At 40.2% G+C, this 16,688-nt stretch overlaps 1 protein-coding gene across 3 annotated transcripts in view; it reads left to right on the forward strand.

Annotated features, from left to right (window-relative positions):
- The window catches only part of LOC146517855 (protein phosphatase 1 regulatory subunit 1A-like), a 35,464-nt gene that overhangs the window by 16,730 nt on the left and 2,046 nt on the right, over window positions 1-16,688 (forward strand). For 2 of the 3 annotated variants that reach the window (XM_085161164.1, XM_085161166.1), the window contains exons 3-6: window positions 8,254-8,291; window positions 8,458-8,521; window positions 10,846-11,028; window positions 13,615-13,743. In XM_085161164.1, coding sequence (XP_085017290.1) covers window positions 8,254-8,291; window positions 8,458-8,521; window positions 10,846-11,028; window positions 13,615-13,743 — 414 coding nt within the window. Of the gene's footprint in view, window positions 1-2,936; window positions 6,363-8,253; window positions 8,292-8,457; window positions 8,522-10,845; window positions 11,029-13,614; window positions 13,744-16,688 lie in introns of those variants that run through there. The other variant, XM_085161165.1, reaches the window with a different exon arrangement.

Genomic DNA, 16,688 nt, shown 5'->3' on the forward strand with positions numbered 1-16,688 from the left:
TCTCAAAGTCAACCTTGATCTCTGAATAAAAGTGCGGAGCGAATCCTCAACAATCCCCTCAGCTTCATAGATCAGAGACGAGAAAAGAAAACTAAGGAACTCGAGAGGGTGTGCAGAGGAGTGCAGCGGGCAAAGTCATTTTAGAAATAAAGGAATAGGAGGATGAATAAGTATGGACAAAACCGGAAAACATAAAAGTGTAATTTACTTACATTTATATTTATTATACCGATTCCAGGGACCGAAGGAAAAAGAGAGAATATGTATGTGTGAATGAGGGGGAGGCGGGTGGAAAGGTCGCAGGTATTCGAGGTAGTGAAGGTGAGCTGATACACCTGGGGTCAGCCATCCAAAGCAATGAACAGTGCCCAGCGGAGGTGAAGATAGGAGTGCAGGAAGGGCGGAGTGGGTGGAAATGAGTGTCAGGGGTGATTTGTGACAGAAAGACAGGAGCAAGAGCGAAAGGGAAGGTTTACAAGAGAGGTGCTATGATGTATGGTTTGGAGATGGTGGCACTAACAAAAAGACAGGAGGTGGAGCTGGAGGCAGATGAGACGCTGATGATGCTGACTGCAGGCTTCTGATTTTAAATGTCTTTTAAACATTTTTTTTCTTTCTAAACTTATTAAACGTACTAGAGACCAAAAGGACTCTTAGGTTCCACAGAATCTTACAGAGGAGAAAGTTTCCACTTATCCCATAATATGGATTTACCTTGTTTTGCCTTAGAGTCACTTAAAATGAGGAATGACTCAAATAGCCCTTAGTAAAGCACAGTTAGCTTGCTAAGCTGGTCTGCAGGAATAGTTTTTGTACCAGCGAGAAGTGAGTGATTTCCTGACTGATACACGTTGACAGTTTTTTACTCAGACACATCTTGGGAGGCACACTGCTAAGACACTGTTGCACTACATGCCTCATACAGGTAGTGTTATTGTCACAATGGTGCCCATTTATAAGTACACACTTTTAACTTCTACACTATGATTTTATTATAATAATAATTTATAGAAAATTATTGTCACGGCTCTTTGCTGTGGTTTGTAGATCACTAGTGATCCTTTCACACCTCTTTAAAAACCATTAACTGAGATCGAACTGAGCAGAGAGATTTAAACTTCGCCTCGGGGAATTTTAAAGTGTATTCTATTTATCTTTATTTAGAATGTAAAAATATAGAAATCAGATAGTGACATTTTATTATTTTTTAGCAGAAAAAACTGGGTACCAGTGTTGACCACAGGCAGTAAAAAAGCAGCCACCGTAAAATCGGCGATTGGTTGGTGAAACTGAATCGTGACATCTCGACTGGAGCTTTTTTAGCTGTTGGCCTCTTGATGTTTCAAAACAGCATGTAAAGAGCAAGAAGTGACTTTGAGAGCTCAGCAGGCTCACTGGCTTAAAAGCATTAGAATACCCTGGATAATCTTCTTTTTGAACTCCTATTTATGCTTTTATTTTATAAACATAACATAGCTGCTGGCTGCTTTCCCATAAACTTTTAAGCGCTCCAATTTTATTTTATTTTATTTTATTTTTTTGTAACCAAAGGATTCACCCCCTGCTGGCCGTTAAAAATCAGGCAGGCTTAAGGCATTTATCCATTGGCTTTACTTTCCAGCCCCACAAGCTACTTTTGTCTTTTATGCTACCTGTGATCCTCACAAGCAGCGGCAAAGACTGACATCAAATCAGAGACAGAAATGTAATCAGAGCCTGAGACAGAACACGGATGTGCAACGGAAAGGGGGATGGGGAGCACACATGACGACGAGGGAGAGGAGCTGTGCTGGTGCAGAATTGCTGTGCCCCACATCACACAGATTCCTGCATTATTTAATGTGCTGCAGATTGCTCTGTCCTGTGCACTGTGAACCCCAAAAGCACATCAGAGGAACAGCTATACAAAACCGGGACGCAGACTGCAGGCTAAATAAGGAGGAAACTGAATTTATTACAAGCGAGTGGTGAATTTCACTACAGCTTTCTCTGAAGAAGAGCTTTACTTACTCTTAGGGTGAGACGAGGAGAGCTGAGTGAAATGAAAAAGAAATATTTGATTCGTTACAGTAAATTAAACTTTGCCATAATGGCTGCATCTGAAATTACATGCTGATTACCATATTGAACGTCTATGAGAGATTTTTCTACCGTATCTCAAATTTGATTATAAACCCAGTGGTGGCCCAAAAATCTCATCACATATTATTTATTGAATATTGCAGTATGCACAAATGGTACATCACAGCTCCATAAATATCTACTGACTATGGCAGCTCTGATATTAGTGTTCTTTAATTAAGGAATCAAGGTTTTAATTGCTTGTTGCACTAGTTTTTAAAAATGTGTTCACATTTCTCCAAATGCAAAAGACCAGCGTCACTTATGGACAGTGTTGGGGAGTAACGGAATACATGTACCGCCGTTACGTATTTAAAATACAAAATATGAGTAACTGTATTCCGTTACAGTTACCTTTTAAAAAGTGGTATTTAGAATACAGTTACTTTGTTGAAATAAATGGATTACACGGCGGTACTTCCCTGTTTCATATTGTGGCGGGTCAGGACTGTTTGGGTTTTGTTTGACAGCTACGTTCTGTTGTTCCAGGCGGCAGCGTTACGGTTGCCATGGTTACAGGGTGACGCTCTCTCTCTGCGTGTTTCCTGGGTGAGAGAGCGCCTGTTGTTGTTGTTGTGCTAAGCTAATAGGCAGAATGCTACAGGTATAGCTCTAAAGAATGTAGCATCATGGGCAGTGTAGTCCGTGCTGCAGGGAGAATGGACTGCCATACACGTTATGTGTCTGTGAGCGAGGGAGGGAGAAAAAGGAAAAATACGAGCTGTCATGGAGCAGAAACGGGAGCTGGAAGCATGTAAATATAATAATAACCACTGCAGCCAAGAAGAGAGCCTGACGAGCCCAGTTGTAAGTAAGCTATTAAGACTCGACTGTACACCGTGTTCGTGTTTTCCTCCAAAAACAATAAGTTCTGTTGGAGCAGCCTTTCAACGCCTCTCTCTGTCTCTCGCTAGCAAAGTTGACCCAGACAACAAAGTAAAGCTAGTTTTCAGCTACAGCCGACACGAACCCGACGTATTAGCCAGAGGTCCCTTTAATACGGTTCGGAGTCGCGGACCTTCAGTAACAGTAATAAATCACAGCAATAGTACATTCATGTAGTTGTAAACAGCATGATAATATATTAAGTAATCCAAAGTATTCAGAATACGTTACTCTCATTGAGTAACGTAACGGAATACGTTACAGAATACATTTCGGGGCATGTATTCTGTAATCTGTAATGGAATACATTTTAAAAGTAACCTTCCCAACACTGCTTATGGAACTCTTATATATGAACTCTTATATATGAAATACTTTAACCACATAACATGAGCACAAGCAGCAGCAGCTTGTCTTTGTAGGAGTGGATCCTGGCACCTGACACACTTTGGCACATTTAAAACTAGTAGGAATTTCCAACATGATACGATATGATATAATCATATATATGTGTAGTCTTCTGAATATTACACATACAGACCATGTTTCACTAAGAATAAGACAAACTAAATAGCACACTCTTCACAGACCTACCACTTTGTAATCTCTCTTTGTGCACAAAGTAAAAGAAAGTATTTATGTTACACTCTATTTTAATCTCAAGGATGTTAAAAACAGCGTGATCGTTGTGTTTATGTTAAATCCAAAAGGCGTCAGGAAGCTTTGTGTTGTGCTGTTTCTAGGTGCAGGACTAAAAACAACAACTTTAGGCAAGACTGAAAAATCTTTGTACCTAAGCCAAGTGACTGCTGACAAGAATACAAATAAGCATATTAAAACAAAACAAAGCAAACAAAAAAGAATGGCGCGTGGGTGTGTGCGCTGATTAAAATGCACATACTATTAATAATAAAGTGGGTTTTCTGTTATATGCAAGAGGAAAGACACTTTTCTGATCAGACTTCCAGCCCTTAAGCCTTTTTTCATTTCAACATTATACGGTTGTTTGAGTTTAAACAGTTGATATCTGCCTTATGCATTAAGTGGCTGCTGGTTTGTTGGGGATTGAGTGTAGGAGGAGGAACAATGTTGCCTTTAAAATTAAAAGCAGGTAATTATTATTTGTGCACAAACCAAAGACTTCACCTCCCGTCTTCTCTGTAACCAACAGTAACAAACTGCAGCATGAACACAGAAAAACAAGCCTTTCAGATGCAAAGTGTGAGAACAGGGTTTCCTTTTCATTTATTGCAAGGCTGCTTTTTCTTTATCAGATATACCAGGGCAGCTTCAAACAGACACCAGCAGTGCATAGCTAAATTGGAGCGGCTTGGCAGAGTAAAGTGGAGGCAGAAGACCCTCTCTGTTCTCATCTGGCGTCGTGTCAGACAGTCAGCTGGGAGCTGCAGTGATAGACTCATCAGTGCTGAAAAGGCTTTTTTTTATTGGCCTTTTCTCTCATTCTGCATCACAGATGGGCCCAACACGAGACAAAACAATCTGAATATCAGCCATGTGAACAATTTTTCTGTTTTACCCAAGTTATTTTTTAACTTTTCTACTGCTACACATTTTAACAGTTGTGCTGTTTGATTTAATTAAACATTTTAAAACTTGTGCTTATCCCAAATACTAACTTAAATCGTCATAAAACCTAAGAAAAACTAAGATAACCACAAATACATTTTAGGCTGCAGTCTAAAATGTGAAATAGTTACCTGCTGCTTGAGGTGATGTCAGAGTGACGTCTTTTATACTTCATTTTTGGACGCACAATTTTGGTCCACTGACGCGGTTGTATTTTGCCAGGCGACCATCTCTTTTTTTACGTCTACTGAACGTCACAATAATTTTGCAACATGTCTATATTTCACATCATAAAACTGAAATATGATTGTTATTTGAGTAAACAACAAGATAATAAGACTGGTATGTATTATTTTAGCTGTTATGCAATCGGGGAAGCGCATCTGTAACTGGAAGGTCGCCGGTTCGATCCCCGGGCTCTCTGTCCTGGTCGTTGTGTCCTTGGGCAAGACACTTTACCTATCGCCTACAGGTGTTGGCCCGAGGGGCCAATGGCGCGATATGGCAGCCTCGCTTCTGTCAGTCTGCCCCAGGGCAGCTGTGGCTACAACCGTAGCTTGAAAAGTGCTATATAAATCCAATCCATTATTGTTATAGATGTTACGAGCACATGAATCTGACGAGGGTTGCGTCACTGTTCGGGTAAGGCTTGCACTAAAGCAAAATTAGCTTAACTGTCCTTCTGGGGACCATATTTTAAAAAATAAACAATATATTGTAAGTAATAGGAATTTGAACATAAACATAAGCAAGTTTTTAATTAGGGTCAAGGACGCAGGGGACCATTTCCCCCTAGCCTTCTTTATACCCAGGCAAGTCTTATTCACCCAACCACAATCACATTCATGCAGCACTTTTATCTATTTCATTTTGCACACGCATACATGCTCCAGTCGATGCAATATGGGGTTCAGTATCTTAAGAATACTTCAGCATTCAGACTGCATAACACTGTGGGCTCAATCCACCCACCTTCCAACTCCACCTGAGCCACAGGTGTTACAGCGAGTGTGGATATTGTTTTGTTGTTTTTCTGGCTAATGATAGTTAATGGTTTACACTCTACCTAGAAATAAGGCCATAGCCTCTTACTGAGGCAACTTTGTTGTACTCAGTACTTGAAAAATTCTACAAGACCACCTTTTAACATATATTTTCACAACCGTGCATCCAGCCACTTTCTTCAGTTTATCATATTGAGGATTGCAGGACATATTTACTCTAATGATAATATTTGCAGCCTCTCATAGCAAACACAGTGAGAGGTTTTAGTGCTGCTCAAGAAACACGTATTTTTTCACTGATAATTTCAGACCGTTTTATCAAACATGATCCGGAGACGTAAAGGAGAGCCCACAAGTTAATATGAAAAACATCCATAATGTCATATGAACCTTCTAAAACTCCTGGGATGCTGTGTTAATAGGATTCGGCTTCACAGGGATGAATCTTTTTTTTTTTTTTTTTTTTATTAATCTTTTTTTTTTTTCCTACACCACCAAGCATGTGTGTGGTGAAGAGAGACAGAGAGAGAGCGATGAAAAAAGAAACAAGCACATCAGTGGCATTTTTCAGCAGTCTAGCACGTACTTTTTAGTGGGAATATTTTGGTGCACACACAGTGCCTTCCCAGTGCCTGGGGATGCATAGGTTGCCAAGCAACAAGGTGGTGTCCTAGAAAAAAAAAGTTTAAAGCTGTAAAACGTTGATTTGGATCCAAGTTCAAAACGCTCCCTATTGATCCCGGTTAATGGTTTCACTGTACTCTGGTGAGCTGTATTTTCTTTCCTTCTCGGTCCTTCATTGTTTCGAACAGAGCCATGTTTCATATATTGATTTTTTTATTGAGTTTTTCTTCATCCCGTGAGCTTCAGAAGTCATACTTCATATTGTGCTGGACCTGTCCTCTACTGCCAGTGTTGGGGAGTAACGGAATACATGTACCGCCGTTACGTATTTAAAATACAAAATATGACTAACTGTATTCCGTTACAGTTACCGTTTAAAACGGTGGTATTTAGAATACAGTTACTTTGTTGAAATAAATGGATTACACGGCGGTACTTCCCTGTTTCATATTGTGGCGGGTCAGGACTGTTTGGGTTTTGTTTGACAGCTACGTTCTGTTGTTCCAGGCGGCAGCGTTACGGTTGCCATGGTTACAGGGTGCCGCTCTCTCTGTGTGCGTGTTTCCTGGGTGAGAGAGCGCCTGTTGTTGTTGTTGTTGTGCTAAGCTAATAGGCAGAATGCTACAGGTATAGCTCTAAAGAATGTAGCATCATAGGCAGTGTAGTCCGTGCTGCAGGGAGAATGGACTGCCATACCCGTTATGTGTCTGTGAGCGAGGGAGGGAGAAAAAGGAAAAGTACGAGCTGTCATCGAGCAAAAACGGGAGCTGGAAGCATGTAAATATAATAATAACCACTGCAGCCAAGAAGAGAGCCTGATGAGCCCAGTTGTAAGTAAGCTATTAAGACTCGACTGTACACCGTGTTCGTGTTTTCCTCCAAAAACAATAAGCTCCGTTGGAGCAGCCTTTCAACGCCTCTCTCTGTCTCTCGCTAGCAAGGTTGACCCAGACAACAAAGTAAAGCTAGTTTTTGGCTACGAGCCCGACACCGAACCCGAACCGTAGTAAAGGGACCTCTGGCTAGTATTAGCCAGAGGTCCCTTTACTACGGTTCGGAGCCGCAGACCTTCAGTAACAGTAATAAATCACAGCAATAGTACATTCATGTAGTTGTAAACAGCATGATAATATATTAAGTAATCCAAAGTATTCAGAATACGTTACTCTCATTGAGTAACGTAACAGAATATGTTACAGAATACATTTTGGGGCATGTATTCTGTAATGGAATACATTTTAAAAGTAACCTTCCCAACACTGTCTACTGCTAAGTAAAAACTGTATCCAAATAAACAGTGCTATAAAACTCTGTAAGTGATTAATTAGAAGTAAAAATCTTGCTTTTAAAATGTAATTTCAGTACAAGCACACAAGTTTTATCAAACTAAATTAGCTTAACGACAAATAAAGAATATTTCAGTGTTTCAGGCAGCTGTGGCCTAGTCTTTAGATTCTTTCCCTCGCTGTAAAAGTTTTATACTTTATATGAACATTTTTAAATTCTTAAGAATTTTATGCATATATATATATAATATGTGAATAATTGCAGTCAAACTAAGTTCTGCTGAAGAGTGCACCACAGTATGATGTATATTTATTTCCCTTTTGTGTTGCACGTGCTTAGGTGTGTATCTGAGAACAGCTGTTGAGCATATACAGGGGTCTATTTGAAAGATGTAAGTGGATCATAAAAAGAATCCTTCAGACGTGTGATGAAAAATAAAACATTATGACCAACAATTCTGGATCAAAATGGAGCAAACCATATTGCAGTGCTTGTGGTTACAGCGTGTCAGATAACCATGTGGCTGGAGGTCACCTTATATCCACTGTGCTCCACACTGTTCAAACACACAAGTGCTCCAGCGACAGTGCAGTCACACTGAAGAATAAGCTGTTAAAACCACACTGTAAAATACATGGAAACTTTCTGTGCAGTTATCATGTGTGTGTGTGTGTGTGTGTGTGTGTGTGTGTCTGCCTTTTCATAATTTAATCCTGTACTTATTCTACTGTTTGCTTTCTCATAGAAATTGATGAAGATCGTCTCCCAAATCAGCTGTACAAGGTAATCTAGTTTCTCCTCTATTAAAGTCTGATTTTGTTGTAACGAGATTACGAAAATGAAATTATGTGACTTCTGGGTTTCAATTTGAAGCTAGTTCTGTGTTATAGTAATATCTTCAATCTAAGAGCTCTCTGCCCAGCTGACGTGCAGCGCTGATATTTCACAGGCAGCCTTGTTGAACTCCCCTCGGCAACGGCGAAAAGGGCAAAAGGGAACGCCTACGATGAAAGGTGAGCTATGTTATAAGCATTGCCATCAATACTACAGTAAGTGTGATGCTGGTACTTTAGGTATTATAGCACACTTTTGGTGCTTGAGAAACAAATGCAAAAGTCACATTTGGCTTTGGAAGACAATGCTTTATACTCCGTCACTACTTTACTGTAAGACAGTGAAGACTGTGGTAATGACTGAAGGGACAAAGAAGGTTAGTAAGCTGCTCGAGTCAAAATGATAATAAGTACCATAAACCAGTCCTCTATGTAATCTCTGTTAAGTTGTTGTGTGCTCTTTTGATAAAACACCAACTGATCATAGATAAAGTCTTTATGACTAACACTACTCATTACCACACAGAAAAATATTGTTGCAACCAAAACCTGTCTTCCTTCTCTCACCAACCAGTCGCAACAGGCCCCGCCCCTCCCTCAGCCTGGTTGTGCCGGAGGTTTCTTCCTGTTAAAAGGGAGTTTTTCCTTCCCACTGTTGCCACAGTGCTTGCTCATAGGGGGTCATATGACTGTTGGGTTTTTCTCTGTATGTATTATTGTAGGGTCTACCTTACCATATAAAGCACCTTGAGGTGACTGTTGTTGTGATTTGGTGCTGTATAAGTAGCACTGAATTGAATTGAAATCGAAAACTATTGCAGCGTATTAGTCAGTGTAGTGGCAATTCCTTTTGTTTGACAAACCAAACATCCCACAATTAAAAGTCCACAAGCCACTGCTGCACTGAGATACTATTTCGTACGCAGGCAAAAGAAGTCCACTGTCCAAACTTGAAAGTTGCGTTTTTATGGTTTATTTATCCAGTTTGGCAATAACAAGATCCATTTTTTTGTTACTTCCTGCTGCTTCTCCTGCGCTGGTAAAAAACCATAGGCCCACCCCAGTGCATGCTGGTCCTATACCAGTCGCTTTATTTATAGAAAACAAAATGGCCCTACAGCTCTTCCTGACTAATTTAACAAAGTAACATCAAACAAACTTTGAAACAAAATATTAACCGACAAATAACTTGTAAATAATCCCCAAAATATAAGTAAACTAACAACAAACTAACTAATTTCAAAATAAGAAAAAATAAGAACAAATAGCTCCAACAGTCAGTATTAAGGTTTTTTTTATATATTGCTCAGCAAAAAGCTGATGAAACACCAAGATAAATAAAATAAACTAACTAGCTGACGCCTCATACATACAGTAAGTGCATTAGTTCAAAAAAGTAAATTTTTTGCACAAAATGAAAGATTTCTATTTGCTAAGAAAGTGGCTTGCCAGTGTCAGCCGGATCACTCCACATTTAAACCTCTCAACATTAAAATTGTTATAGAAGTATTTTTTGTTAAAGGAATCAAATCCAAACGTTAACCAAATAAAAACATCCGGTGGAAGTCCAGGTGTTCTCATTTAAGTTGATGACATGTTTTTATTGGTGTTGGGTGTTATATTTGGAGCCGGTCGGCACTCAATCCAACACTCATCCATTTTCCCGTTGTCTTATGAGAATTTGTCCCAGTTTTTATGTTTTCAGTTTAAAAAGTGGGTCTCTAATTTTGAGATTAAGGTCCTGCACCACATGAAACAGGCAAATTATTTATTTATCTTTATTTCTACTTTTATGGGGTACTTGGACCCAGCAATGTAATGCAAATCCATTTTTAAGACACCAATTCAGCTTACATACAAACACAACATGTAAATGGTTTTATGCAAAGCACGTGCAATAACATGGAGCGTTTACGAAAAGTGAATCAAGAGAACATTAAAGACGAGATAAAAGAAATAGGAAGCTCTAGGATATTTCCTTTTCAATTAGTTTTACAGCTAAACTGCATGCTCTGAGTGTGATGAGTCACATCTTGCAGAGGAGATAATCAGTGTGCTTTAGTTTCCTACTACAAGGGGATTAAAACGAATAAACCACAGATGGAGGAGGCCGAAGACGGCGATTAACGAATTCATACACAAACTCTGATGTGTCTTTACCTGCGCTGTCACTCCAAACTGTGCAGGAGGTTAATTAAATGTTGCCAGTTTATTCGATTCTTAACCCACAATATATTTTCCACCTACACTTCCCTTCATCTCTGTTACCTTTGTGCTATTCATGACCCATCTTTTCTCCCATTGGCTGCCTTCATCTCACTCCTCTTTCTTTCCTTACTCTCACCTCCCTAGTGATTTTTTTTGCATTTAAATTTACCCTTTAACTTCAATATTCCTGCAAACCCACCTCCTCTTCCTTCGCAAGGTAGCTCTTCCACTTATCTAACCTCTTGTCATTTTCTTCTCTTCCCTGCTTTTCTTTTACCTCTTCTGTTACCTCCCAGAGCTACAGTTCCTGGTAGAGCACCACCTGTACAGGCAGCAGCAGGGAGCTGGGGACGAATGCTCCTCGGAGAGCTGCCTGTCAGACCGGCCCAGCCCCGACTCTGTGCCCACGGGAGAGGAGCTCCCCCACGACGATGAGGCCACTGCAGAGGCCTTTGAGAAACTGCGTTGCCAAATGGAGGGTATGTGCCGAGGCTGTCGAGCAGGATTTAATTTGTGTGCTTGCAGCTGCTTATTCAGCAACAGATGCATCCTTAAAATCTGCTGCAGTACTAATTTAGACACAAAGACTAACACTCAACACTTGGTCCACTGAGACCTACCGTATTTCTGTGTTTAAGATAATCTTCAGTGAATATGGTCATGAGTGGATATTTATCTACCTCTACAACCTACCAGATCATATTTTGGAGTGATAGTGGATTTCAGTAGGTAGGAGTTATTTGCAAATAACGGGTAAAAAATACCCTCTAATACTACCTACATTACATGCCGTCATGCTTAGCGACAAGCAATCATCATTTCCATCATTACATCGGACAGAATGATCCGCCCCCTCCGTCTGCATGAAAAGCCTGAGCCGCAGAGAGATCCCTCAGCTGCAGAACAAAGAAGGCACCAATACCAACAGACATGACATTGACAAAGTGACAGAATGAAAACGTGTTCTGCAAAACAGCTTCGAGTGGCAGCTATAGGCGTGGAAAAGCGGCTATAATTATGCACCCTGTGAGGATTGTTAGCTGAATATTGCTCGGCCTCAGTGCCTTCGCTGTTTTTCAATCCTGTGCTTCCCAACCCTGCAAATTAAACTCCTCCAAAGGGCACAAGAGCATATTTCTGAGAGGCCCTAAGATTTGCATAAATATCTCCTCTTTTCCTGTTTTTTGTAAAATATTTGTTCTCTTCGGATTTCAGCAATTATTTCAATTAATTATCTAACAAGATTTTATAAAACCCTGTGATGTTACATTTACACTTACAGTCATACAATGTTTTGTTGTTAAAATGCCGGATGCAACAGAGACAATTTGGGGTTCTGAACATTTCTTCATGCAGACTGGAAGAACTGGGAAACAAACTACTCACCTTCTATTTGTAGCCAACTCAACTTCTACTTCCTCTCCCTTATTTGGACATGAATATAATACTTGTGTAAATCTGCTTGGTTGCTTTTGATTTTTGTATCTCAGTCAGTCAGTGTAGCATAAGAGGGAATAAATATTGCTTTCAAAACATAAATTAATTTATGAATAAAGCCTGAGGGGTGACTGCGGGGGGGAAAGGGGTATAGAAACGAATGAAAAGATGGTTATGAAGCAGTATGAAGGTCCTAAAGTGGAAGGAGAAGATAAGGAGGCCAGTGGTATGTGTGGCATCATAAACAGAAAGCTGAAAATACTGGAAATAACAAACACAGCACATTAATATGAGCCCGGGGTGTTCGATAAGGGGGAAAGGGATGAAAGTAAAGCAGAAAATGAGGCAAGAAACATTAAGATGTTGGGAAGGAATGTATGTAAATCGATGATGGATCAGGAGAAAAGGGGGAGGGTCGACGTGAAAGAAAGGCATCAGATAAAAATGGGAGAATATGTTTAAAAAAAGTCAGAATTTAAAAGAATTCTTTGTCACGATGTGAAGAAACCATATTTGTCTCAGTATCATCAATAAAAATTTAGCTAGCTGCTTGTTTAGTTTAGCATGATAGACTAGATGGAATAAAACAGGAAATATCTCATACAAATAACATAGTTAGCTTAACATAATTAGTATATTTTAACTTTTATGTTATTTTGATGACATACTGTAATGTTGACACATCATGCAACAAATCATTTAAGATGATTTGATAAAAAGAAAACGAGTTATAACCATCTCTGTTCTCGAGGTTACTTTGCTGTCCAGATAAGGAAACACTTTCTCTGCATCACCAAAGAGCAGCTCGGCCGTCCTTGAGGCCCTTTTTTAGAGCCAAAACAAACAGCACCAAAAAAATTAAATAGGTCAGGGCGCTCCCAAAGGCTCCATTAGGAATTAACCTTTTCAGCCTCCAGTGAAACCTCACCAAATACAGGGTTTCACTGCAGAAACCATTCGCCATACCCAGGTAGTTTGGTTTTGATATTTTGTCAGATTATAGATGTTATAATATTCAGTACTAATGTTGACTCTCCTTTAATAAAAAAAACCAGCACTTCCTAGATCAAAGCAGCACTGTAACAGATACTATCTCCTGGCTTTGCTTCTGTTTTCGTCTGATGACAAAAGCAGAGGTGAGTTTTTCGGGTCAGGGATAACAGTTCAGTGTAATGGAAGGTGGATACAAGGTCACGGCACACACTGTGTACACTTTAGTAATTGGCCGGGACTAATGCATCATGAGTGGACAAGACCCTTTTTTTCTGAAGCTGTAATAGCACAGGGACATTTTTTTTTTAAAATTCGCTGTAACACAGATGTGTTTGTGGTGTAAAAGCTTAAAAGCTTTACACTGACATTTTTTTTTATCTTTTTGAATTATTCACCTTATAGATGAGCTGCAGATTCAGTCCTCAGTCCGGGTGAAAGGAGTTAACAGTAAGACAGGGGGAATAAATGAATGATTATTAACATCAGTTGTTGGCAGCTTTGCTCAAAGATCACCAACTGGACACTTCAGGTGCAATTGTTGATGAGACTAGTTGAAATAACTAAAACATCTTCATCCTTTTCAACTCAGTTTGAACTTCCATTGCATCTTGTTTCCGTCTTTCTGCCCTCTGCAGAGTTCTCGAGGGAGAGTCTATTAGAGGCTGCCGGTGGGCTCGAGTGTCCCCTCTCCAAGGAGAAAGAGGATTGTTTCAGTGTTGCCAGTGTAGCAGATCCCTCATCGCAACAAAACAATGCACAAGCAGGTACATAACTGTCAACAGAGCCTTGCTTTTTGCAGAAAATGTCTCCAACGTGGTCTTTTCCTCAGGGGACTCCTCGTCCTCCACGCAGCCGGCAGGATTTATTTAAATTTGTTAAACTGCGCAACAGCTTTGGCTTGCTGTCATATAATCATGGCTCGTCAACAAACATCTGCGAAGTGGCTTTGATCCCCATTTCACAGAGCACCGACATGGCTGAAATACTCTGAGAGGAAGCTACACACATGAGTGGAAAAATCAGGTTTGGGAAAAGGGGGCAGGAGGAGAGCTAATACTGGCATATGGTGCAAATGGAGCAAATGGAGCAAATGGAGCATGTAGAGCTTGTTTTTTTTCCCTTTCTGTATTTCATTCTTTCTTTCTCGCTGAAATGTGTCATTTCTTTTCTTTGACTTGTTGTGAGTCCTAAAATCTTTCATGAGGCATCGATGGTCTTATTAGTGAACCCACGGCTGAAATAAGCCCAACATCTCTCCGGTCTTGCGCCTTTAAAATTCATATAAAATCTTTTAATCATATTTCACATGCTGAGACAAACACAGCTCACTCCTGGCTGCTGATCGTTTGATAGGATGATACAAATGCTGCTCATTGATTTCAACTGTAGTAAGTTTCCTGTGAGCAAAGGGAAACCTGTGACTACAAGTTCACCATTGCAGGTAACACACCACTTGGCTGGTTGTGTAAATCACGATAATTTACAGCAGTGACTCACTTGACTTAATTTCTCGCACATTTGGATTTTGAGCGACTGTTTTGGCCTCATGGATGCAGAATAATACAAATCTTAGCTCAACTACAGAGTTGCATTTAATGAGCTATGTTTGGAGAAGCACAGTTTAGGGTCGTGAAAACCCAATCTGATTTATCCATGCCTGGTGTGAAGTCTTGGGTCATCAGAGAGATTCAGCACACCTGCTCCAGCTCCACTATCAGCTGGTTAACAAGTCTCTCCTCACTCTGCTTTCCATCTTGTAAATCTTTCACAGCAAACATTTTGACTTATCACAGTAAGGAAAGCACAAGTAAAATTAATGATGCCTCACTTCCTACATGCGCCAAAATGTCATTTGTAATGTATGGTAGCTTGGTTGCTGGCATTGCACAGTCATATTCCCCCATCCCTTTCTTCTTTAAATGTGAAGTGGTGTCAGAATTGCCAAATAAGAAATGCTGCTGCCTCTGTCGTGCTGCCTCCGGGTCCATTGTTTAACTGACGCCACCAAAATTAGCAGGACGTTGTTACATTATAACCGTTTGTTTGGGTTTCTGGCAATGTGTGGAATGACTAAAATTAGAGAGTGGATAGCCTAACATATGAAACTGGAAATGACTGTTGTGTAATCCATTTATTTCAACAAAGTAGCTGTATTCTATTTATCACCTATTTAAATGGTAACTTTAACGAAATGCAGTTACTCATATTTTGTATTTTAAATATGTATTGCCAGTACGTGTACTCTGTTACTGGGCGATCGTGGCTCAAGAGTTGGGAGTTCGCCTTGTAATCGGAAGGTTGCCAGTTCGAGTCCTGGCTTGGACAGGGTCTGTGGGTCTGTAATTTCCTAATATTCATGATTCAATTCAATTGAATTTTATTTATACACCAAATCACAACAACAGGTGACTCAAGGCACTTTACGTTGTAAGGTAGACCCTACAATAATGCATACAGAGAAAAACCCAACAATCATATGACCCCCTATGAGCAAGCACTTTGGCGACAGTGGGAAGGAAAAACTCCCTTTTAAGGAAGGAGGAAGAAACCTCAGACAGAACCAAGCTCATTTATTCATAATGTTTTTCCTTTCATTGCTATGCAGATGACAGAGACATACTTTAAAAAAAAAAAAAATCTAGTCACCCTAAAAGTCTAGCTGATGACTTTATAACTATTTAGTCTATATAGTGGCTATATAGTGGGGCGATCGTGGCTCAAGAGTTGGGAGTTCGGAAGTTTGCCGGTTCGAGCCCCGGCTTGGACAGTCTCGGTCGTTGTGTCCTTGGGCAAGACACCCATTGCCTACTGGTGGTGGTCAGAGGGCCCGGTGGCGCCAGTGTCCAGCAGCCTCGCCTCTGTCAGTGCGCCCCAGGGTGGCTGTGGCTACAATGTAGCTGCCATCACCAATGTGTGTGAATGAGTGGATGACTGGATGTGTAAAGCGCTTTGGGGTCCTTGGGGACTAGTAAAGCGCTACACAAATACAGGCCATTTACTCCCCAACACTGCACTTCAGTTTTTCACTACTCAGTCTTCAAATATCAGACAAAAGCAGAACTCAGCTCAGAGAAAGAGACTGTTATTTTTAGCTATTTATTTTAGAATGACAAAAAAAATAATGTTGACAACCATATACTAAATTAGCAATGAGTGTGCAGATACCTGCAGAAAGCCAGAGTGAGAGAGAGAGATGGAGGTCTGGGCTTTATCCTGGTTCAGCTGAATACTTCACCTAAGTGGAAATCGAGCATCATCAACACACCTGTGCTTTCCAAAACATTTGGGTTTGTTGTTTCATTTATCATCTCGTTTTAACAGGCAGGAGGTTCAGAGGGATGACAGCAAATAGAGAATATGACAGAATCAGGGTAACCCCTGATTTTATTGATCCCACATCAGAGGTTTAAATTCAGGCTTCAACTGGTATCTGCTACTTCTGACATGTGCTCATGTGTCCATAGTACTCAATAAAAAGCTAAATGCATGTAATGTTTAAGTAGCAATATGCTGATTACACGCTTACCTTACTGTTCATATGCAACCACCCCCCCCCCCCCCCAAAAAAAAAGCACAGCAGCAAAAAGAAAAAATTGGAGAAACACTAAATAAGCTGTAAATATTTATTGTTTATTTGCACAAGTCCATTAAAATCTCCAGCGTCAGCCTCTTCTCTCACTCTTTTATGTCTCTGTCTATATTTCTGCAG

The sequence above is a fragment of the Neolamprologus multifasciatus genome, chromosome 5 (assembly GCF_963576455.1).
Source record: "Neolamprologus multifasciatus chromosome 5, fNeoMul1.2, whole genome shotgun sequence".
Lineage (NCBI taxonomy): Eukaryota > Metazoa > Chordata > Actinopteri > Cichliformes > Cichlidae > Neolamprologus > Neolamprologus multifasciatus.